We start from the raw sequence: 23,633 nt of genomic DNA on the forward strand, positions 1-23,633 counted from the left end.
ATCCCTTAACTCTTCTTTCCAGTCCCAGACATTGGTCTTTTCATGAGAATATAAACACATTTAATTTTTATGAAGAACAGGGAAACATCTTCTCCCCAGGGCCCTGCTCACCCTTCAAACCCTTGCTCTTACCCCAAATGCACATGAGCAATGGCTCTGGGCAGAGGAAGCCTGAAGGAGGTGCTCCAGTCCAGGCAGATGCACCAGTGAGATGGAAATTTATTTCTCCTGGGGGGCCACCTACCCCCCTTAGGAGCTACAAGACCTGCTACCAGGGATGGGTGAGGAGGAGAGAGGCCACCTCTAGGTAGAGGTGGCCCTGGTTACCTAGAGCTGTGTTCCTCTCCTCCAGGAGCTCCACCTTCACCAGCTGGTTCGTTGGGGGGGCATCTTCAAGTCTGTCAATCAGGGCATTGACCAAGTCTTCGTGGTTCCCTGGAAACACACCCAAGTGGTCCCCAGGCAGGTACCGCAGTTCCTGGTGTCCGTCGGTGTGCAGACGCAGGAAAATTGTCAAGCGACTACAAGGAAAGGAGAAAAAGCAGGATGTGTTTTGGGGGAGTCCTTCAGGGAGTTGCTGAGTTCTGGCCTCAAGAGCCGCTGGGTGTGCTGGGCAGCGGTGGCATGTCCAAGCCCTGGTGCCCTGATGAGCATGTCACCAGTCGCAGCAGGGAGCTAGAAAGGACATTACAGTATCAACCACCCGTCACCGCTGACTCACCCTCAGAGACTTTTAAAAAGGGAAAACCAGTTTAACCTCTTGCTTCAGCAATTTTGTCCTTTCTTTGCATGTACCCTGCCACTCCACAAGTGTAGCTACCCATCTTCTCATCCTTACAGGAAACAGGTTCATTTATGTAGAGGCAGAGATTTCACTGTATACGAAGGCAGGACACACCCTTCACCGTGTTAACGTTGCTTCCAGGCTTGGTGATGATTTGCACAAAGATGGTATCCCTGGGATGGTCAGTCAAGGGGTATTTGCAGCACTGTGTGCATGGATGTTTGGGTGCACCACGAGAGCATTCAGCTCCCACAGGTCCTGGGGCAGCTGCATCTCCTACCTGGACTTTGGGCTCTGCAAGTTCTGGCGTGTGATAAGCCGGGCTGCATAGACACGCTTTTTGTGGATGCTATACAATCCTGTGGAGGAAAAGAGTCAGTGAAGCCATGCAGCAGAGCACGGCCAAGGCAGACAGCTTCTGGCTTGTGCAGGGCTGTTGGCTGCTGCTGTGGGTCCAGCCCTTTGGACCGGAGATGGCTGACACCAGCTGCAGTGAGTGGACCATGGGATCGACAACGCTTCTGCACCCATCTCCTGCAAAGCTTCAGTGAGCCTGGGGGATCAGAAGCCCCAGGGGGGAATCAAACACCTGTCCCTTTTGTTAGTGACTGAGGAGGACTCTGAAACCACCCGCACGAGGCGCGGGGACGTGCCTTCACGTGCAGGCATACACCTCTTGCTGCCAGTACCACCTGGCTGGTAGCAAAGAGCACGAATTTGGGAAAGGCTAAGCCAGTGAGGCAGATCATCAGCTGCAGGAGCCGTGCTGAGGGGCCAGGTGTCGGTGGGCTGGACCTGCCATTGCACCGCAATGCTCAGCGGAGCAGCATTTGGACAAAGCAAGCTTGGAAAGCTCCCAGGTTTCCAGCTCTTTGCTTCAAAAAATGGGGTCAGGAGGAGGGACATCAGATCATATCCCAACATCTCTGTTACAGATACAGTCAGAGACCAGTCAGAGGGGCCTGAGACCATCACAAACGGCTCCTTGGGCGTGTAATAGAGGGGAAAGGCAAGACTGAAATGCTAGGAATTTAATATAGACTAAGTAAGGAGATTTGACCCCTTTGCCCCCACGTGAGCCCGCTATATCTTCTCCTCCACCTGCCCCACACCTAGAGCCCTCGAGGGTGACCCCGCCTTCGTACCTTGTGTGAGTTCTGGGGCTTCAGCCACATAGGTCAGGCGAAACTTGCTCCTCTTCCAGCTCCGGTCATTGCTGATGAGGGAGTTGTTTGCTTTCTCGATGTTGACGTCATCCCCCACGCAGAACACGTCGCACGCTGCCTGTGGCATGCACCAGGCTCTCAGGCATCTCCCTGCTGCCCCTGGGCTTTCCAACGAGCCCCTTGACCCCCTTGTCCTACCCACCTCAGCCAACACATGGAAGATATACACATACACACCCCAATAGTGTAGGGCTGTACCAGTGGCCATGGGCATATCTCGTAGTGCCCTCCTCCCCCAGGCAGGAATTCAACATAGGGCTCACCCTTTGGTGGTCAGCACAAACCCGACCATCAGCTCCACCCAACTATGGAGAATCTCTTTATTGTGGCCCAGGGTGATGGACGGACGTCCCGGTGTAGGGAAGAGGAGGCTGGATTTCAATCCAGCTCTAACCAGCAGCTTTGCTTTGTCCCTGTGTACTTCTACCCCTTGCTCCTCCCTGGAGCACAAGGAAAGCAGATTACCTTGAAGACCTTCTTGGCCCAGGTCCTGAAGGACTCCTCTTGGCCACAGAGCTCATCCCCTTCTCCCATGCGGAGGATCCGCTCTCCACCCAGCTCCTCCAGAAGAGTGTCCACCGCCCGGGCAAAGGCGCAGAAATGGGGGTAAGCACGCGACCCAAGACCAAACACGGAGAACCTGGGGAGAGGTGAGACAGCTGTGGCTACTGAGCTGGGAGGGACACCAATGACTCCCCCTCCCGCACCACCACGGCCAACATCAACATGAGGGAGCCTGGAGGGATCTGCACAGTGCAAAAATACATCATGTGTTAGGTAAGAGCCGAGGAGGGAGAAAGAGGCTCAGTGCAGCACCACCTCCAGCTCTGTCCCAAGAAATTCCTGCCTCCCACACCGTCCTGTTTACCTGACATTAGCCAGGGGCCCTGTGCTTTCAAAGTTGTCCCTAGAGTCAGGGCCATCGCTTGAGGATTTCCGTGCTTCCGAGTAAGAGGAGACACTGTTGAAACGGACCTTGTAGCTCCTGCAAACAGCAACCACATCGAGTATTACCCTGGTGGCAAATGTGCGTGTGGTTCCCGCCAGGCTGCATGCTCAGAGGGGCCGGCTTGTGGAGGAGACCAAACCAGAGCAAGGCTCAATAGTTCTTGATCAGGCACCATGATCAGTGGCTAGAGCAGAGAAATGTGCTCCCTCCTGGGGGTATTCCATAGCAGCCCATATGTTGCACCCCCCCCAGCTGGACCTTGTTTGCTCCATGGGGTCCTCCAGTCACCTCCCAGTGGGTTGGCCCAGGAGTTGGCCACCACATTATCCCCAGAGGTGCAGAGCTGACAGGACCTTTGGCTTTACCTGTCCTTCTCTGGTTGCACACAAGGTCGGGTATATGTCTGAACAGATATTCTGAAGGCTTTTTCATTCATAGGAAGTAAAAGAAAAAATAAAAGGAGTGAGAGAAGAGGCTATGAGGAGGGGGGAGGGGAGCAGAGAAAAAATCTGACAACAGCAGAAGTATTTCTGAATTGAACCATCTTCAAAAATTGCTCTACACAAGAGTTTCTAAATATACTGCCGGAGCAACGAAGCAGTAGTGCGTGGATGAGTCACAGCAGACCTCCTGCACCCAGCACACCACACAGAGGAGACAACCCCTGAGCAAAATAACTGCCAGGGTCATGGAGCCCTGTGCTCCACCTCCAAAGCCTCCTCCTTTCTGCCCAGACCTCTCACGCTATCCTGCTTCACTCCATCTGGACGGACCTACTTCTTTCTCCACTGTCCCTGGGCCATGTTGTCACACTGGGTTACGCGGTGAAGGCAGGGCAGCACAGCCCACCAGTTTAAATGGGCATGAAGCCCATGTTCCCCACTTGGGTGCTGGGCCCATGGTCGGGGCACCAGCAGCTTCTGCCGAAATGCCGCTCCTTGCGGCAGCGGATGACTCTTGAAGAATGGGCTGCGTTTGAACAGCGGGTCCTTAAATAGGAACGGCTTATGAATGCTTCTGAAAACCCTTGGAAAACCCTTGCTATAAGACAGAAGGAACCAAATACAAAACACCGTAGCAAAACCCCTGGGATGTAGTCAGAAAGCTACGGCCACAGTGCCCTGGCAAAGTCCTCAAGACGCTGTGGCTTAGAGAGGCCACCGATCCCCACCCTGCGCGGTCTCGGCCACCCTCAGCATCCCCTGGGGGACATGGAGCTGGGAGTCTATGGGGTGCATGGGCAGGAGCTGCTTTACCCAGCCCTTTCCTAAAGACATCAGGCTGATGCTGCCTTTCTTCCCCAACAGTCTCCTCCAGGCCAGCTTTTCTCATTGCAAAAGCTTTTTTTTATGCTTAATGTCAGTACCATTTCCTACCACCCAGGGCCATGACCTGTCCTGGGGAGGGCCACAGGGAGTAATTTATTCCCTCTGCCTCAGCAGTCACCTTTTCTATAGGTGAAGTCTGCTACCGCACTGCATTTCTATCTCCTCCAGATAAAATAGCTCTCACCCTTTTGATGTGTCCTGGCAGGTCGCTGTTCCCAGCACTCTGACTACTTTTGCTGTCAGGTGACCAAGCCACAGGCTGACCTGGCTCTTAGAAATTCCTGCCAGTCCCTTAAATTACATTTGGAGGTGACTGGGACAGCCAGCACTGAACTCAGGTGCTTTTGTCCTCTTCAGATCCGCCTGGCTTGCCACACATGGCACCTCTGCACCCAACCCAACGTTGTACCAACTGAGCCCCAAAAAGTGAAGATCCTTGGGGTAAGAACCATGCACAAAATGGCCCTTATCAATCCAGACACCTCCAGGGCAGCCTGCACATCCCATTTTGTCAGCTCTCCCCATTAACGCCCAAGGCCATTAGAAATCTAATGGGTTTTCGGCTCGCGAGCCCTGCAGGGATCCATCAGATGACCTGGCCACACAGCAAGGAGACCACTTCAGGGCTGCTGCATTGCCAGCAGCAGAGAGGCACAAATAAAGCCCCTGCCCTGCCCAGCGGTGTTTGTCACTGCTCTGCAGCCCCAGTGGCACTGCTCTGCGTGGCTCGAGCAGAAAGTCAGGGTCCTTAAATTGCACTTCATCACCGGCCAGTGCTGATCCTGCCTTAATTAAGGAGCAGCCCTCCACCAGTTGCAAGCATCATTGTGTTAACTCGGGATAGACTCTGGAGCAGACCAGTGTCCTGGTTAAGCAAAATATATTGTACTTAACAGCTAAAATAAAAGGAGGCCCCAAAGATTAACACTTTGCTGGCTGCCCTCACTTCCCAGCCTCTGGGATGTGCACTGAGATGCTTGAGGCTCATCTTCCACCAATTGGGGATTTTTTAAAACCCCAGACCCTGTCTCCGAGCTACCAGTTCCAGACTCACTGTTACAAACATCACAGCCAGAATTTATCACAGCTCTTGTTTTCCCTAGAAATATTTTCACATGATGCAAGAAGTTAAATTTGGTCCTTAAGCCCTCCCCCACCTACATCCACATAGCTGGAAACTCCCTTCTACCTCCAAGTCTTACTATTTTGGTGTCTCCTGGACAGCCTCAGCAATCAGATTTGATGATTTTTTTGGGGGGGCGAATTCCTGCTTTTATTTGTTTCTTTTCATAGATGCCTGCCTCTTACAGCTGAAAAGAGAAGCTTTAAAATGCCAGCCCAGGGCATTACAAGCTGAAGTCCACAGGCGTGCCTGACTCAGTGCTTTTATTTTCCCTGGGACCTCCATTGGCTCCATCAGCTTGTTCTCCAGGCAGGTCCCATCACTTGGACCTTTGCAAACTTGAAACCTGCATGAGGATTTCATGCTCCCTTCTGAAAGGAGGAAAGCAGAGAAGCAGGCTGCCCTGGCTGCAGGGCTGCCTGCTTGCTGGGGTTGTGGGTAGGAAGGGAGAGTTCTGGGGTACTCTTACTTCCTCTCCTCCAGGTTGGAGTTGGGATTCTTCATCTCCATCAATGCGCAACCAAATTTCTACAGAGAAGAAATAAAAAAAGGCCATCAGTTTTGCTAGTCTCTGCAGGGAACAAAGCCGTGACCGAAGCCTGGACTGTGGCTCTGCTCTCTGCTTGCTGTTCCCAGCAGCCTTCAATGCTGTTGCACAGGGCTGGGTGAGGCTGTAGCTCCCCAGCCAAGAGGCTGGCACCTTTTGCGTGACACTCACATCAGTTGTACAGGATGAATTTAGCAAGAGATTAGTTACTTGTCTCACAGCAGGGAATAAGTAGATATCCCTGTTTCAGAGCAGGCTGGAGGCAGGCACCAGGTATTGCACAGAACCTGCACCTCTTTTGGGCATCCCAGTTCAGGCTTCCCTGTTCCTCACCGCCTCTCTTCTGCCCTTGTCCCTGCTGTAGTCACCCATCCCTGCACTCTGTCTTACCTCTCCATTCTCAGGTGGGTCTCCATTGCCAAATGTGCTTGTGACCACCAGGACCATGGTTTCATGCTCTAGGTGCACGATGTCATACTCGTCCATGGACATCACCTGGGAGCAACAGACATGTTAGCAAGAGGCCCTCGGTGGGGAGCTCTACCACCAGCCAGTCTCCTGGGATGGACCCCAGTCCACCTGGGGATGGGAGCACAATCTGACTCGATGCCAGTGCATTGGCAGAGATCTCCGCAGAGGGAGCCTCAAGGGACACAGGCAAACCTTGGGGCTACCACCGGAGAGGCAGAAGACAAATGCATGCCACAATGCCTGCAGGAGCATTAGCTGGAAATGCTATTCATGTGCATGCTTCGACCCAGACCCACAAGGTCACATCCTGGGAGTTTTTGAAGACCTTTGGGCAGCTGGGAAGCTCCACATGCATTAAGCCGTGTATCTGCCTTGGGCAGATGTGTATTTCCTTGGGCCACCCAGATGTACACATAATCTTGCAGGGGTTGGGAGCTAGTACAATACCTTGGCATCGAAAGCATGCTTGAAGATTTCACACAGAGTTTTTGCATAGACCTGCGACTTCCCTGTTTCAGTGGCATACAGGATGGTCGCTTTGACCCTCTTGGCCATGGCCTGTCCCATCAGCTTGGCTGAGAACTTCACAGCCCTAGGAAGCAAGAAGAAATCCCGGTAAGAGAGCTGGCTTCCTTGTCAGTGCCTCTAGCTCAGACTATTCACACCATTTTATTTATTATTAAACAAACAGCCTGCCCTAAAAACTTGCAGCATCACTTTTTTGTTGCTATGTGCTAAACAGGGAAGCTGTGGAAGAGCGTGTTCATCTTGACTTGTTGGAGAGGAAGACTGGGCGGGTGAGCTTGAACACAGAGCTGAAATACATTAATAGGTATAAGGAGGATAATACTAAACCAGGTGTAGAGCTGGTCTTTCTGCAGGGAGAGAGAAGCAGAACAAGAATCAGGGGCAGCAGTCGCTGAAAGCAGCAACCAGATAACCTCAAAGGAAAAGCTGGAGACCAACCAGAGTCTAAGCTACGGGAGGAACAGTGGCTTTCTCCATGTCTTCATGTCTTTAAATCCTACCTGGCTGCCTTTCTGCAGGAGGTGTCCTAGCTGAGCAGGAGCGCCCGGGCTCCACACATCACACACAAAGCCCCAAGACACTGAGAAGGTCAGAGGAGGCTGGCTGTAGTCCCTTTGATTTGCACTCCAGCGACGCTATGAACTTTACTTAGAGAAACAGCCCTCCTGAGGCTGAGAGGTTGCACATTTATTTGAGTGTTTGCAGGGCTGTGTCTAGCCAGCTGCCTCCTGTGGCTGCAATCGTGACTGGATGCATTTGCTCCGGTTTCCCCCACTGGCTCAGCTCTGACGGCAGGGCAGAAGTGCCCTGAGAGGTCACCAGCCTCTCTAATCCTGGCCAAGGTGATGCAGCACTAGAAACACTGGCTCCTTATCTATGCTAATGCTGCTGGATGAGCTGGCATCAGTGGGAACACAGCAATGGGGGACAAGGGAGGCTGTCTCATCAGCCAGCTTTGGGTTGCACAGTGGGGCACTGAGCCCAGTGTGGCAGGTTTATTATTTTAGGGCCATTCACAATCACAGAATTTGGACATCAACATTTTTTTTCCTAGGTCCAGAATATCTTCACCTTTTCTAAATGGACCATCAAGCCTTTAAGTGGGGCCACGAGAAAGGCAGGTCTGGATTTAGCCTGGTGTATTGCAATAGGGAAGGGTCAGTTTTTGGGGGGCTGAGAGAGCACAAAGTATCTCTGTGGCCTTTAAAATCATAAGGTCTACTTGATTCACTTCGAGAAGGTGATCAGCCCCTGCCCCGGGTGATCAGGTTCAGCAGGACTCCTGCATCCCCTTCAGATGAGCTATGGGGAATGGAGATTGCAGCTGGTCACACTGGCAGAAGAAAAGAAACCCAGCTTCCTCCTGCCCCTTCTGCCAAGGAGGGAAGAAACGCTCTAGGTTTGGAAAATCACTTGGCGGGGAGGGGAGGGGGGGAGGAAAGAAGCAGTAGAAACCCCACCAGGCTGCTATGCGCTGCCTCCTGTGGGCAGCTCCGCTCTAATGTTGGAGTCAGCCTCAGGAGCATTTATATTTGTTTCAAGACAATCACGCCTCAGCGTAGTTCTGCATATTCAAGTTGCCCCTTTGCTTTCCCATGATGTTAGTGTCCCCTGGCCCCAGGGCTTACACTGGCCCCAGGGGAGGGAAGGGGCCGGACGGGCAGGGACTGCAGGTTTGAACACTCTGATGTGGCCAGAACCAGCACAGCCTGTCTAAACAGGCGTCAAGATCATGCTGTGACCAGTGCCAAGTGCAACACTCAGGACTGCTGGGCTCGATTCGCCACTTGTTCAGCTGAGTAGCTCAGATCCAGGCAGGATTAATGGTGAATTACAAAAATAATTCCTCCCCGCTACACCAGGAACAATGGAGATTTTTTTTTAATTACCTGCTATGCTCACTTTTTTATAAAAACATTTATCAATCACACACACAAAAATAAAAGCATTGTTTCTTCTAACTCAATGGCTCAATTAATCTTCCTGCCCTTTCCACCAGCCCCAGGCTGCAGCCCAGACCCAGGCACCAGTGTCAGCCTAAGGAGCACATTCATCAGCTGCTGATCATGTTTGTGGATGCACCATGGAAAATAGCTTACAGAAGGTGACAGCTGAAGAGTGGGAACAAACTGATAGTCAGGACTTGGGGAAACTGAAGCATGGGGAAATGCTGTGAACAGCCCAAGGCCACCTGGCAGCCTGGCCACAGACACTGGGGCAGACCCAGTCCTCCCCAGGCTTGGTCCAGGGCTCTGCTGCCACAGAGCCAGCACCTCCTACAAGAACCTCTCTGCCAATGGCCCACAGGGAGGCATTAAGGCCAGGATCAGCCAAAGGGTCCAAATTACACTTCATTCCTACCCCCCTGCTGACTAGGAGCTTTGGCAGGGGAGAAGGACTCGCATGGCCCATTACTAGGGGTTGGCTGGCCATGACGTGCAAAGCTCAGCTCAGCCCTGATCCACCTGCTACCTGTAGGGAGATTCCTCATTCCTATCTCTCCCCTCCTTACAAAGTGAGTGTTTGGAGGATTAGACATGCACTGGAGACAAGTGCTCCTCGAGTAGCTAAAGAGTCAGTGTGAGAAAGAGAAATAGGGACACGAGTTTCATCTCACTTGTGCCAGCATGGCCCTGAACAGTGATGAGTGATCCCTCTGCCCCAGAAGGCTGTGAAAGAAATGGGCAATGTACCCCCAAGAAGTGAGAAAGCCATTCCTGAGCATTGAAGACGACCTTAATGGAGAATGAAGCAGTCTGGGAGAAGAGACTACATGCAACATTCAGTATTCATCCGGTCACACACCTTTTGGTGGTCTAATGGGGTGTTCAAAGGACTGCCTGTTTCTCCAAATGTCCCTCTTGGCAGCTAAAGCCTTCAGTGGCCTGAGAACCAGGCTCACAACCCATCAGTTTGCACGTATCTCTAGGGTAATGCTATCAATTGGCACAGCAAACAGAGCTGCCCAAACCCAGGACCAGCCCCAAGCACCCCAGGGCTTTTCAGAGTCCACTGGTACTTACTTTGCTAACTTCTTAAAGCCAATGGCCCTCTTCTTGGTAGGCGTCCCGTTGACTCCTTTCCAGACGTGGGTGTTCCAGGGGTCCGGCTAGGAGAGAGAAGAGCAGCAGCAGCTGATGGGCAGTGCTCAGAGCTTTGAGAAATGCTGTATCCACAGCACTGAGTATTGAATTCCTCTAGTCATGACAGGGAGGACTAGCTGACCTATTCACAACTCTTGATCTCTTGTATAGGTCCCTGATCCTTGAGTCCTGTTGGATTCTTGGGGCAGCTGAGCAATGGAGTATGCACAGAAAAATTGCAATATAATAAAACCTTGTTGGCTTGTAATAGCATCTGGCCAAATGCCTTCTCATGTCTGAGATGGGCACTAATAGACCACAAGCAAAAAGAAGGCAGGCAACGCCAGAACGGGAGAGGAGATGGAAACACATCCTTCCCTGCCCAGCCCACAGTTGTGCTGGGGTTTTTTGTGTGTGGGTTGTTGTTTTTTTTTCCCATAAAAGGCCCTTTGGGAAGGGGAGGCATCTGAGGCAAGAAACAAATGCACAGAAACTAATTCAGTGCCCTCGCAGGCGGCTGTCTGTAATCAGGGCCAGGAACCGTCGGGGTTCCTGGTGGATTGGTTATAGAAATGAACAGACTGCTCCTGTTTTGTGATTGTTCCTTAAGGGCTCTTGACTAAAGGTCACATTGTGTGAAAACCACCCGAGCAGGGATGGTTGGCTAATGAGGTTGTGTTTGCTTAGGGCCCTTTTTCCCATGGTCTGAAGTATTAAATATGCTGGCACCAGCATTTCAGCCTGATGCTTGGCCTGTTGGGCAAGAGCCACACCCATCAAACTGTTGGATCCCTAAGCTGGCAGGAGCCATCCGCTCAAACCTGCAGGCTGGAGGGAGGACAGATACAGCGACTACCAGGTCATTTCCTCACCTACTCATCAAAATGCAAAGTTAGGCACTTCTAAAGGGAGGAGCTCTGCTTAGTTCCACTTCCAGGGGTATAAACTCTGGCCTCAGCATGTCCCATGTTCCCATGGAGGGGTAAAAAGCCTGGGAAAACCTGTAACATCCAGGGAGTTATTATGCCACGTTAAGGGGAATCATGAGTTATACTTGTTCATGGACTTCACTGCCTCAAGGGTCAGCTTGCTGAAGGGATTAAGTGTCCCTCTCCTTCCTGCATCTTCTGAGCTCCAGCTCCCACCCTGCTCTTGGCTATATGTTTGGGCATGCAGCACTGGTGGAAGGTAAGGTGCAGACAGTACCTGGTACTCAAAGGAGGGTGTGAGACGGTAGTTGAGCATTTCCTGATGGAAAACTGGGGTGATGCTGCCAGACATTGGTGGGACGATCCACACCCAGTCGGCAGGACAGCCTCCACGGCATCGATACTCATTCTCCATGTGCTTGATAAAGGACTCAGTGGCTGAGTGGTGATCCACAATAGTCACCTTGTCGCTCTGTTGGAAGAAGAGGGCAGAGCCAACAACTGTAGGTTAATATTCCCCAGAAAATGCAAGCCAAAATTTTATATCTGCAGCTGTTTGACCCAAATATGCCTCATTCCTATGGTCTTACAGGACTGTGCCTTTGGAGGTGGCACTGGGTGGCTGGTGACCCGGGTCTTCCCAAGGAGCACAGTCACTGAACAGTGCCTTTTTCCTGGGCTGAGAAGCTGCCCTTATCCTTCCTGAGTAGATGTGCTATGGGATGGCTGTTCCTCTTGTTATTTGTCATCAGCCAAGCAAAGACTAAGATGTCATGAATGGGATGAAACATCCTCTCTTCAGCCCCTTGGGGAACTCCTTCATGGCTTGCACAACTCAAGGAGCAGTTATGATCCAGTTCTGGATCCCAGCTTCCACCCTCTGAATCTGGGTTGCCAAGGACTAGTTTTGCTACTCAACTTTTAAGTGCAAGTGGGAGGAGAACTTGGGCCAATTCTTGCCTCATGGATGGGACAGAAGGACTGGATCTTGCCCCCTTGGGACACTCCCTCTGGAACAGCAGAGCTCAGATGCTGGTAGTGATGTCTTTGCAACACCCAGGGTACAGAGGTTATTAAACGTCACTGCGGGCTCCTGGAACAGCCCAAAACTAGGAAGGTGCAGCACAATTTCAGCTGAGTGTATCAGCTGCTGCCATTGTCCCTGGACAGACGTCTCCATCCTTGTCCCATCCAATACTTGTGTCCCTCCAGCCTGACCCAAACACAACAAGGCCCTGCTGCTCAGATACCTGGAAGCTGTACAGCACAGCAATGTTGATCTCCACTAGGGCCTGGTCCTTCCACAGCGATGAAGTTTTCCTCATATCCAGATTCATTTTCTTGGCCACTTGCTGTAACAAAACATGGTAGAAGATGAACACTTTTAATGGCCAAGAACCAAGGACTGAAGGTCTCTGCCTGGGAAGAGTAACCCAGAGGAGGGACTCAGGCTGACACAAGGCACCCACAGGGCAGGGCAGCACACTCGCAACAAAGGGCTGACATTTTGCCTTCCTCTGAGAAGATGTGGTCCTGCCTTTCCCGCTCCATGACAGGAACAAGACCAGCCTGGCCTTCCTTCTTTGCCCAGGCACAGGAAGATGACTAAATGCTGCTGAAAAGTGCCATCAAGAGCAGTTGCTTTTTGTGGGAGGAGAGGAAACGGGGGGGTCTATGGGACAGCACCCACCGTGCTGATCCATGTGCTGGCAGGAACAGACCCCTGCACCCTTCCCATGCCAGACCTCGTGCTGCCCCCAAACTCTATTCTTTCTCAGCCCTGCCTGGAGTCCTCCCAGACACTATCACAGATGGGCATGAGTGTGCACACACACATACGCACGCTCACTCTCACCCCTCTGGTTTTCAAGCAAATGGGGAAGGATGCAGCCCCTCCAAGTAACACAGTGTGCCCCATGGTAGGGCGAAGGAGCCACTCTTGTTGGGTGCAGATCCCTAGCACCAGCACCTCCCATGGCTTGGCTTTGTCTCTTACTCACCCTCTCCCCAGGGTGGAAAGTCCCTGAGCCATGGCAGAGCACTGCAGAGGGGCCAGCTGGAGGGTCCCCATGAGCAGGCATGTCCCTGAGGAGTCACCAAGTGCCTCAGCACCCTCTCAGTCCCACTCTGTCTTTTCACTTGACCTCAATCAAGGACATGACACAAGCCTGCTGATCCATAAGATGCTTTAAGAAGTCTGTGGGGAGCTCAACAGGTGCCACACTCACTGTGTTAAATCCCAGCTGGCCCCACAGGACGCAAAAATACTTGCCAGCCCATCACACCCTTGGCTGTGTGGCTCCAGGAGAACATAACTGCTCTCTGTAAGGGATACTTGGATGTTCTGTACTCTCCCACACTCTCCCAGTGTCCTGCCTGCTCCCCAGTAACTTCACACACACACTGCACCCCAGGCGTGCCTAGCCTCCTTGAGGAGGGGAATTACCTCCAGGATGTTGTAGCGAGAGTTGTCACAATAGTCACGGACCCCAATCTCTGTGCCCATGTACCAGCCGCTGAAGGGACAGGCGGAAAACTCCAAGCCACCAATCTCAAGGAGCATGTTGGAAACTGCTGGCAAACCATACCACTTCAGACCCAGGTCCTTAAACCATTCAAACCTGCCAGGATACAACAGGGTTAGGCAACCAGCTAGACCTCCCCTGCCCAATGCAGGCCAGGGAATGGAGGAGGTTACTTTGCCGCTAGCCACCAGGCTGAAGGACATGTGAATGGTTCCTGGAGGCAACATATGCCTTAGGGGATGTTTATGGGGAGAAAGTGATGTATCAGGAGCATTCCAGTGGCCTAAGTCCTGGGAGACTTCGAGGATGAGGAACCAGCCTTGAGACAAGGACACAACTTCCTTTCCACCTCCAGGCTCTGCCAGCTTTACAGAGTGGAGGAGAGACCTGGAAGAGGGTCTTGGGTAAAGCACCCAAGCCACAACAAGGAAAGGCCAAGCACAGGAGATGGCTTAGGGTGAAACCAGAGGAGCTGAGTCCTGCTGAGCCGCTCAAGCAGTTTCAGGGCTTACTCTGACTTACTTGGGGTGCCGGATGGGCACTTCCAGGACGAGCTCTGGGGGGATTTCAAAGAGCTCTGGATCATTGCCGTTGGCTTGGAGGAGCAGAGGCAGGATATCAAAGCGTCCACGCGGTGCCTTCCACCCTTGCTGAATGCAGATCTACAGGCAAAACAAAGGTAGGGTTTAGAAGATGCAGCAGATCACCTGCTTTTCAAGGATTATGGGCAGGGAGTTGCATGGCACTGAGCAGCATCTCCTAACAGCATCTCTGCTCAGCCCTTACAGTTGAATAACAACCTTCATCCAAGGGAGCTACTACATGGGGTTGCCTGTCATAGCCAACCCCCGTGGCCATGTAAGGGGGATTTGGGCTGAAAATGAGACTAGAACTAGATCCCCAGGTAGGATCATGGCTCTGAAAAAGCTGCTTTCCCTATTTGTGTTTGTAATGGTGAAGAAAATGGGTGAGAAAAGTAGAGGAGTTTGGGAAGAGCTGAGCAGAGCACTGATGCACTGACGCTTGTGGGCAGCACCAACAGGCAGTGTCAAACGGCCAGTCTCATTTCTGACTCCCACTGGCCCAGGTCAGCAGTTGGCACACGTGTCCTCCTGCAGCAATTCCCTCAGCACCACTAAACGACCCATTCTCAGCAAAAGCAAAATGAGATAAGTCTGTTGATGCAGCTATGGTTAACCCTGGCATGCATGGGAACAGCTTTTATTCCTGGAAAAACATCCAAGGGTGAGACTAATCCAGCTTCACCTTATGGCACTGCAGTGGGTGCGATAAACCCTGCTTGACCCAGCACACCCCTCACTCCTGGGACGGTCAGAGCTTCTGCACGCCCCCACCCGCCCCATGCCCATAGTGCCCAGGAAGGCTGGCTTCAGCCGCTACCTCTGTCAGCTCCACGTTTGCAGGGTCTCCCAGAATAGTGCCATCGGGCTGCTTGTAGCCTGCGTAGCGGATGAGCTGGGCGTTCCAGATGCGGAAGTCGTGCTTGTTGTCTGTCCTCTGCGGGAAGATGGTAATAGCAGATCTGGAAGGAAGAGGCAGGGCTGGTGAATGCTGAGGATGTTGCAAGGGCACAGGGCAGGGGTCATCAGAGGAATGGTAAATTGTTGCAGAGGAAATGTGCTGCCTCTGCCTGGCACCACCCTGTGTACTACCTCTGCTTGTGCCTTGGACAAGCCCCAAACATCTATTATATTTCCTTCACCAGTAGAAGTCATGGCCAGCTGCACTCCAGCTCTGGAATTTTCCAGGAATTCAGCTCCAGGCAGAAGCTGGCTGCTAACATGGGGTTTCAGCTAGATCTACAGAGCAGACTGTGCTCTGCATTTGGTGGAGAATATAACAAAGGAAAATTAATTGGAAAATCTGCCCTTTGAGGTCCCACAGAGAACAAGAAGAGATATACTTGGACCAGCAGGACACCTTCCCCTGATATCAGGTCCCTCTAATGCTCCCCAGGACAGGTGCTGGCTACAACCATCCTGCTGTGCAGCTGCTAAAGGAGACACTGTCAGCAGGGCCCAGAACTGTGTTGACACTCATCCAGAGGCCTCTGGATATAAACCCTGGTGGCTCACCTGAGGTTTCCTTTGTTGGTAGCATATTTGATGTGATTGCAGATATAATTGAACATCCCATGGGCTGTGGTGCAGTCCCGGGCATCAAACACCTGAAACAGTGGAAGCAATTGTGGTGATGCTACAGGATGCTCCAACTCCTAGGACAGAGCCAAGCAGAAGAAACACAGCTCAAGGAAAGCCCTAGAGGCCACCGTGACTTGTTAGGTATCTAAAGCGCCACAATTTTATGTCCCCTGCCTTTACAACATGTGGATGTCTAGTCCAGCTGCCCCTTCTGCTTTGGAGAAGTGAGTCATCTGCTGCTTGGGGAAAAACCTCCTGAATCCAGTGCTCTCAACCTGCTGCTGCTCCTGGCTTATCCACCAACAGTTTTGGGTGGCTTTTGTCTCTTGTAGATCAAGACTCAAAGCTGAAATAGGACAGGTATCAGTCAGGCCTGAGATCCACTGAGAGAGTGGGTAATCATAGAATCATAAAGTGGTTTGGGTTGGAAGGTACCCTTAAACATCACCTAATCCAACCCTCCTGCAGTCAGCAGGGACATCTTCAATTAGATGATGTTGGTCAGAGCCCTGTCCAACCTGACCTTGAATGATTCCAGGGATGGGACATCTACAAAAGGATGGTGAAACCAGGAAAGAGAGTCAAGAGGAGGCTTGAAGACAACTTCTTGCAGAAATGGATCCTCCCATGGTTCAGAAACAGTGGAAGAGAAGAGCTGAAGGCTGAGCTGAGAGCGAAGAAGGTCCAGCCTCCTGGCCCCAAGGCAGTGCCTATACCCTATGTGAAGCAGCCGTAAGAATTGCTCAGCAACACTTAAGCTGTCCTCCAGGTTACAGAGGGAGATGTCATCTCCATACCAAGGGATTCCACTAGAGATCACTAATTCAGATTCTACCCTACGCTTCCAACTAGTCAAAAGGGCACTGAACCAAATCTTCTCCTGCCATAGCATCTCTGTACCAATGATGAGTGTGTCCTGCTGCCTCTCTGCAGGCAGAACAATAGTTTTGGAAGCAACACATGAGATATTGGAGCAGTATCTGATTTTGGAAAATCTTCTCTAGAGTGCCAGCTTCTGGTTAGCCCCATTTCAGACACAGACACCTCAGCTACACCTACCCCACAGATGCTTTTCCAGTTCCTGCTGACTTCCCAGCCTGTGCATCCCCAAAGCTGTCAAGGACAGTGTAGCTGCTGTGCGCTGAACACCCCCAACTGTACCTCTGCTGTGCTTCCCTGGGTGTTTGAAAAGCAAGTTTTGCCTCTCCAAAACTCCAGTGCATCATCCTTTGGCAGGCAACATGCCAGCTGTCTCCAGCTGTGCTGGTGCTCACCTGCAGCTTGGACCACTGAATCCTGCCCACACAGCGGGCTGCATTTCTCCAGGCATGCTTGGCTCCATAGATCAGCTCTGTGTCCCGCAGCTGGTAGGTATCAGTGGCTTCAATCTCCTTGGTCACTTCCTCCAGCCTTTCCATGTGGGCCTTGGAGCCAGATCTGCATGTGTGGGGAATGGAGGAGATGGCAGTCACCAATCTGGCTGGAGGGCAGAGAATCCTGCTGCTTCCCACCTGGGCATGAGCTCTTTTTTCTTAAGCACGTGTGTGCACTTATGCACACACATGTGAGTGCTTTCAGATAACAGATGCCCAAGTGCCAATGGGAGAGGTCAGTAATTTGCATAGAGGCGCAGAACAAATGCTAGGAATGAAACTCACTTGAAGAAGCAGCTGAATGTGGAGCACCACAGTCTAACGCTGCTTTGACTCGCAAGTGCAAAAGATCAGAACCTATGTGACAACAGCCAGGGCCTGTGACCTTCTCCGGCCAATACTTACCTCTTTATGGAGGAGTAATACTGGTCAATGAAGTCCTTAGCCAAGAGGAGCACCTCCTCTTTTGTCCTGGTATCTTCTGACTTGCGGATGTGCTGGCTAGGGGTCATTACTGAGCCCATGCAGATCTGCTCAGTGCATGCGGTGGCCTGATGAGACAGGAGACAAGCATGTCTTGGGTTACTGAAGCACTTTTGGTTACATGAGCTGTGCTGGGGGAAAGTCAACAATTAGCTACACAGAAATTGGTGGCATCTTTGACAAACAGGGACATTTCCAGCTTATTTGTTTTCATACCTATCAGTAACATTGTGTAAGACAGCTCAAGCATGTGCAGCCATGTCTTGTCCCACCTGGTATGGACAATTGGGGCTCACTAGGTTCTTGCCCCAACTTGGCATAAAGTCATATGCTTTTCCTGAGTTATCCCAGATGGGCTTCCCTCTCACCCAGCTTATTGCACCAGAGATTTGAAATTCAGACACCACGAGAGACAAGAAACCTGGCCTGAATTCATCCAGCCCTGCATTTCCAGGTGAAGCCATCTGGGAAACACGGTGATCCACTCAATTATGCTCTGACAGCTTTTGGCCAGTCCTATCAACTCTACTCACCATCGCCGTCTTGAGGTGCAGAGTGTCGTGAAGCACGGAGCCTGTCTCCCAGTTCTTGATTTTGACAAACCGTGGGCATTTGGAAGGACTTCCATTCACTGTGTTCTTAGTTGGGGACTGCCGCCCGGATGGCGGTGGCTGGACCGGTGGAAACCAGGCACAAAGTTAGTATTCAGCAATAAGATACAGGGAAAAGGCCACAACAAGCAGCGTCTTATATTAGTGGATGCCTGTGTTTAAATCCTAGCGATAATATAGTGAGACAAGGCACATGACCCCAAATATTGGCAGCATTTAGGATCCTGCAATGGAGCAACCAACCCTCAATGCAATTGAGAAGTCACCTCTGTTTACAGAACAGCCAAACCTGTAGAAGAGGAGTTAAAAAAGAGAGACAGAAGTGACTTAGGAGGACATTGTGTTCAAGTTTCCCAGTGGAATATTTACCTCACTAAAATATATTAGATGTTTCTCTTCAAGAAGCATCACCTACTCAGGTTTACATGTGCCAAGCTCTGCCTCACTAACATGAGCACTGTGAGATAGCACCAATTGTTCCTCTGAGCAAGACAAACACAGAACTCCTTTGATATCAATGCTGGAAGACCGCAGGAATAAGGATGGATATATTATGCAAGTGGGAGGGCTGCTGAATTATGCATCGTTGGATTACTTCAGTCTCAGCTCTGAATCTCCAGCCCTCCCTGATACCCTGCATTAGGGTGTGCTCATCCAGCATGTTTTGAGTTATATGCCAACATAAGGAAGAGCCTCAGCCAGCAGAGAGCTTGTAACCAGAAGAGCTGGCTGCAAGTGCTTGTATTTGCACATGTTTTCACAGATAATATCTAGTATTTCTACTGTGACACTTATATGCCCCAAGCACTTGAAAACTTAAAGAGCAATCAGTGTCTGCCAGTGTATCACGGGACAGTGAGATCCGCGGTGGCCCTGGAAAGCAGAGACATTTCTTCTAGGAATCGCGTCTTATAGCAGGGTATAATTCAGTCACTGCAACCACAACAGTGTTGCTGCAGCTTTCAAGGGGAGACCAGGGCATCCCCACTGGAGCATCCTGCCAAACCTGCTTATATTTGGCACGGCTTAAAGGCTTGCATCTCTGCAAAGTAGATATGGGCTTGGACTGAGTTTTGATGTAGCCTTCCTACATGAATCTTGTAGCTTGTGTCCCTTCCTAATCCACCTGCAAGGTTTTTTAAAGACAGCACTGTCTTCAGCAGAGCTGTGTGGAGTCTCACCCTCCTTTTTGGTGGTTCTGGGCTCATGCCATAGTTGCAGCTCATGGACTGGCTGCAATAGTACAAATTCAGCATTACAGCCTGAAGGGCCAACTGAAGAAGGGCCAGCACATGGTGGAAGAAGCTCTTGTTTCAGAACCAGCACTTTTGCTGATGAGCAAATCCAGGAGGGAAGGCAACAGGGGCCACAAGGATGACAAAAACAGATGAGGCTCCAGATCTAACTTGATCTTACTTTGCCAGACAGAGCATTGCTTTGCTTTTCTGAAGCAGAGAGTGACTGATGCCTGGGCTGAGCAGACACCACTGTATTGCCCTAGTGGCAGTGTTGGCCATATATTTTGCCCAGCCCTTGTTTTTACCATATGCTCCACACTTTTTTTCCCCCTCCTCCCCCCCTGGAAAATCAGGATTTGAAAGCATATGATGGGAGCAATAAGCAGAGGATGGAGGGGAAGGGAGAGCTTTACAACTTGACCCTTCAGTAGGACCCTCTTCAGTCCTCACAGTTTCTGAAGGCTGCTCTCTGCATGCCCTCAGGCCATGCTGTCATGGGTCTCTGTGACATTCGTCATATCACAAATCCTGTGATCTCCCCAAGGAGCATTTTGAAGTCCTAGTCCCTGAAGCCAGATGACCACACAGTGGATCTCAGCTTCCCTTTTCCATGCTGCAGAAAACAAATACAAGGCTTCCTATAGAGCCCAAAACCAGTATAAATAGAAAGAACCTCCTAAATGTAGTCCTGGGAAAGCACTATTTTAAGTTTATTTTTTCAGTTTTGGAGACTCTGACCTGAATTACAGCAGTGGCCGAGTCATTTTTTTTTCTGCTTGCTTTATTATTTCAAGAGAATTAAACCATTCCTGAGCCACTAACATCCTGTGCTCTCTGAACCAACCTGGGCCACCCTTAAGACCAAGGTAGATAATCTACTGTCTGCCTTCTGAGTGTGATTGCTCAGGGCAGCTCTATGAGATTGGTAAAACATAGCTGAAAAGTGCTGCTCAAAAATGCAACCAAAACCAATCCTCACCTGTACCTCCACCTGCCAGACAGAAATTAGAAGTACCAAGCAAAAAGTGTGGGTTGTATCCAGCACCAGTTTTTTTAATTCTGAGTTAGTTTTGATTTGCTGATGGGGCTTCAGCGCAGCTTAGGAGGTGTGCTGCTAAACATTGTCTTGCTAGAGCAGGTATGGCCCAAGAGCATGTTATGAGTCCAGACATAGTAATGACCCCATCCTCAGAGAGAGTAAGCTCATGGTCTAAGCTGGTGGACATCAGCTGCTTAACATCTGCCTACAGATGTTCTACCTTAAACCTTCCTTTCCTTTTTGTCTTTTCCCTGCAGGAACTGGCATAGTTCTTTGCTGAACGAGGGCTGTGGTACAGAGGCATGCCTAATCCCTGGGATGCCAGCCGGGCTGAGGCAGCTGAGGTGACACCACCTCCGCAGAGCATCTGTGGAGAGAGTGACACCCAGAAGAGGCTGGGAAAGAGCTCTGTTGTGTGTGCATGCCTTCCCTGCGTGGCAAAGCTGAAGCCAAATATTACCCCTGGTTCCGTCAGGGAGGTTTGTGTGAGATCCTTTCATGTTTTAATTAGGCAGCTGTGATATTAGTGACTCAAGGGTGGGACAAGCAGAGACTAACGTAGCAGTTGGGGCGCACATGCATTATGCAAACATCTTTTGTAAGGGAGCGTGTTGGCACTTATCATCAACGTGCAGCTTGTGAGCTGTCTGCAGCTCTTACAGACACAGGGGAGAAATACATCCAGCCCCAGGCGATTCTTGGGGCCAGAACAGTAAGGAGCATCTCCCTTTTTGCAGACATGAGTGGGCTGTACAAGTACTCAGCCTTCCTCCTGTGTCCCAGTTGGGCTTTGGGAGTCCCTGAGATATTGGCATATATTGCCCTGCTGAAATGCATCAACTGTGGGAGGACAGGGTCTGCAGCATTAGCCCAGGTCATATATATATTGGCATGCTGACATTTCCTTCCAGGCTGCATTAACCCCGCTAGCTGAAAGTGTTTTTTCGCTTTTATAAAGCTGTAAATCATCCTTACAAGCGTGGAGCTGATACGACTCCCTTCTCTTGCTAGCTATATGGTCACACGCTCCCCCTGGTTACCCTGGAGCTCCTAACAGATCAGTCTGTATGGACTGAAATATGACTCACACAGGACCTGGGCTGGTGCAGTCACAGCATCTTTCCATCGGTTTAGGTTTAGGGCCTGGGGGATGGGGCTCCAGGGAAACAAGCAAAACACACTGTGTGATTTTGGGAAAAAAAAAAAAAAAGAAGAAAAAAGAAGAAAAAAAAAGAGGGATAGGGATTGATGCCCAATGGGTCTTTCAGCACCTTATTATGAGCCTCAGTGAGCATTTCCCACCTGGCCAAGTAAACCTACCAAATCCTGCTTTAAAGAATAACATGTATAAAAAGCTCACACTCATCTTGACTTGCCCCTGTGTCAGCAGTATTTTTGCAGCTTGCAAGAAGTTCAGTTGCCTTGACCACATGTAGCCTGAGGGAACGGCTGCAGGGAGCATGGGGCACAAAAACCCAAACTGCCTCCAGAAAAGCAGGCACGCTGATTTGAGGATAAGAAGGATAAAAAGAAAGCTGCACATCTAGTGAAAAAAATATATATTAAAAGACTTTAATATCAATTTAAGACTGGGGGTTTTGATATCTCCAACACAGAGAGAAATTAAGCTCTGAACACAGAAGGTTATAAAGTGCTTATAGTAACAGACACGTACAGGCAAGATGCTTAGCAAAGGAGGCAGGAAGACAGGGTCTTTCCAGAGCTGGGGCAAAGGAACCAGGGTAGTGACCTGTCCTTGGGCGAGATGGGCTCATGATACCTGCCACAGCGCATTAACTGCACAGTGGGACTTGGGGCTGTCTGTCCAGTGGCTGAACAAAGTGCATTGCACCCGTTTATGTGTGCCAACATAGGACGATGCCCACTGTAAGGTTGTCTATGCTGCTGGGAGACCTGGCCACAATCCTGAGCTCCAGCCAGGCAAGGGGAGGATGGAAGTTGCTCCCAGCTGCATCTAAGCACCCAACCAGGTTGCTTAAAACCATGCAGCGGGTCTGGCATAGCCAGGAGTACCTCAGCCACCCACCCTGCGTTGCATCAGCACCCATACAGCAGGTCTGGCACATCCCATGACCCTTTGACACTGTGCATGCTGCAAAAGTGCATGCGAACATCGTTCTGCTCAAGAGTCCCAGGAGAAACAGCGGTGCTCCTGGCACAGGGGGAATGGGGGTGTGGGCAGGGTTACACCTCTGCAGCCAAGGCCATGTCACTTCCATGGGCATGAAGGGTCTATGTCACCTCATGTGACCTCACCCCCTGCTTCTGGCTTTGCATCTTGCAAAATGCCCGTGAAATGGGAAAACATCCACTGGCAGAGCCGTGGCCTGGGAGGTGCTGCTGGACACTGCTGGGTGTCGAGGCCGGGCTCAACATCTGGGTGTCAACCACACCATGAGTGGCACCCACCCTGTGGAGGGCTGCACATGGCATGTCAGCAAGGAGCATTGCATGGCTGCTCGTTGGAGCTGGGAAGACGCATCAGCCAGAGGTACCTGCTGAGGATATCCCTGAGCTAAGGAAATACTGATTTTCTCAGAGGTCTTCATGTGACCACTAAATCACTTTTCTCCTCTCCCTTGGAAAACAGTCCTTACTATGTCACCCTGAGAATATGGTGGGACAAGGAAACCAAATGGTCCCCAGACTGGTCCCCCATGTTCTGCCCCGCTACTGGTTAATCCTCTACATTTGCCCAAACAGGCTTGGCAGTGCTCACGCATGTCATGTTTTCCCTGAGGTGATCTTTCTGGCCTGGCAGGGTCTGCCTTACGTCTCTGGCTTTGCTACAAATGTGGAGTTAATCCACTTTTGGCAAAGAAGCCTGAGAATTTATGTCCATGGAGTGCAAGGAGGTGAAAAGGCACTGTACAGCATATTAACTGAAGTGTTCTATTGAATTATCATCATATGAATCAAAATGACTTTAAAGATGCCACTGGGCTTTTTGCCATGAAAAGGGATGACAGTCCCAAGGGAGGTTTCAGAATCCTGGTCCCTGACTGTGCTCCCATCCTAGTCTGGCCCCTTGGATGAAAAGCATCGTTCTCCAGTGACCCTGCCCGAACTGTGGGGAATTCAGCTTCTAGACCAAATGGGTTCTGCATCCCATCAACTCCAGTTCTTGGGATCAAAGGTCTTCAGGGTAGTGCATGTATCCCTGCAGGTTCTCTGTGGTGTGAGAGCCCATGAGGATGGGTCACGTACCCCCAG

The 23,633-nt window shown here is 51.0% G+C and overlaps 1 protein-coding gene across 3 annotated transcripts in view; it reads right to left on the reverse strand.

The window, feature by feature from the left end:
- NOS1 (nitric oxide synthase 1) overlaps positions 1-23,633 on the reverse strand; it is a 77,648-nt gene that overhangs the window by 13,575 nt on the left and 40,440 nt on the right. For all 3 annotated transcript variants that reach the window (XM_064465816.1, XM_064465817.1, XM_064465818.1), the window contains exons 4-21: positions 18,045-18,182; positions 17,434-17,579; positions 16,930-17,092; positions 15,590-15,681; positions 14,895-15,036; positions 14,016-14,155; positions 13,415-13,589; positions 12,219-12,320; positions 11,246-11,440; positions 9,980-10,065; positions 6,876-7,020; positions 6,348-6,452; positions 5,880-5,938; positions 2,879-2,995; positions 2,476-2,650; positions 1,930-2,068; positions 1,065-1,143; positions 328-521 (exon numbers count right to left, since the gene is read on the reverse strand). In XM_064465816.1, the coding sequence (XP_064321886.1) occupies positions 328-521; positions 1,065-1,143; positions 1,930-2,068; positions 2,476-2,650; positions 2,879-2,995; positions 5,880-5,938; positions 6,348-6,452; positions 6,876-7,020; positions 9,980-10,065; positions 11,246-11,440; positions 12,219-12,320; positions 13,415-13,589; positions 14,016-14,155; positions 14,895-15,036; positions 15,590-15,681; positions 16,930-17,092; positions 17,434-17,579; positions 18,045-18,182 (2,392 nt within the window). The remainder of the gene's footprint in view (positions 1-327; positions 522-1,064; positions 1,144-1,929; positions 2,069-2,475; positions 2,651-2,878; positions 2,996-5,879; positions 5,939-6,347; positions 6,453-6,875; positions 7,021-9,979; positions 10,066-11,245; positions 11,441-12,218; positions 12,321-13,414; positions 13,590-14,015; positions 14,156-14,894; positions 15,037-15,589; positions 15,682-16,929; positions 17,093-17,433; positions 17,580-18,044; positions 18,183-23,633) is intronic.

The sequence above is a fragment of the Phalacrocorax carbo genome, chromosome 15, assembly GCF_963921805.1.
Source record: "Phalacrocorax carbo chromosome 15, bPhaCar2.1, whole genome shotgun sequence".
In the NCBI taxonomy this organism is placed as follows: Eukaryota; Metazoa; Chordata; class Aves; order Suliformes; family Phalacrocoracidae; genus Phalacrocorax; species Phalacrocorax carbo.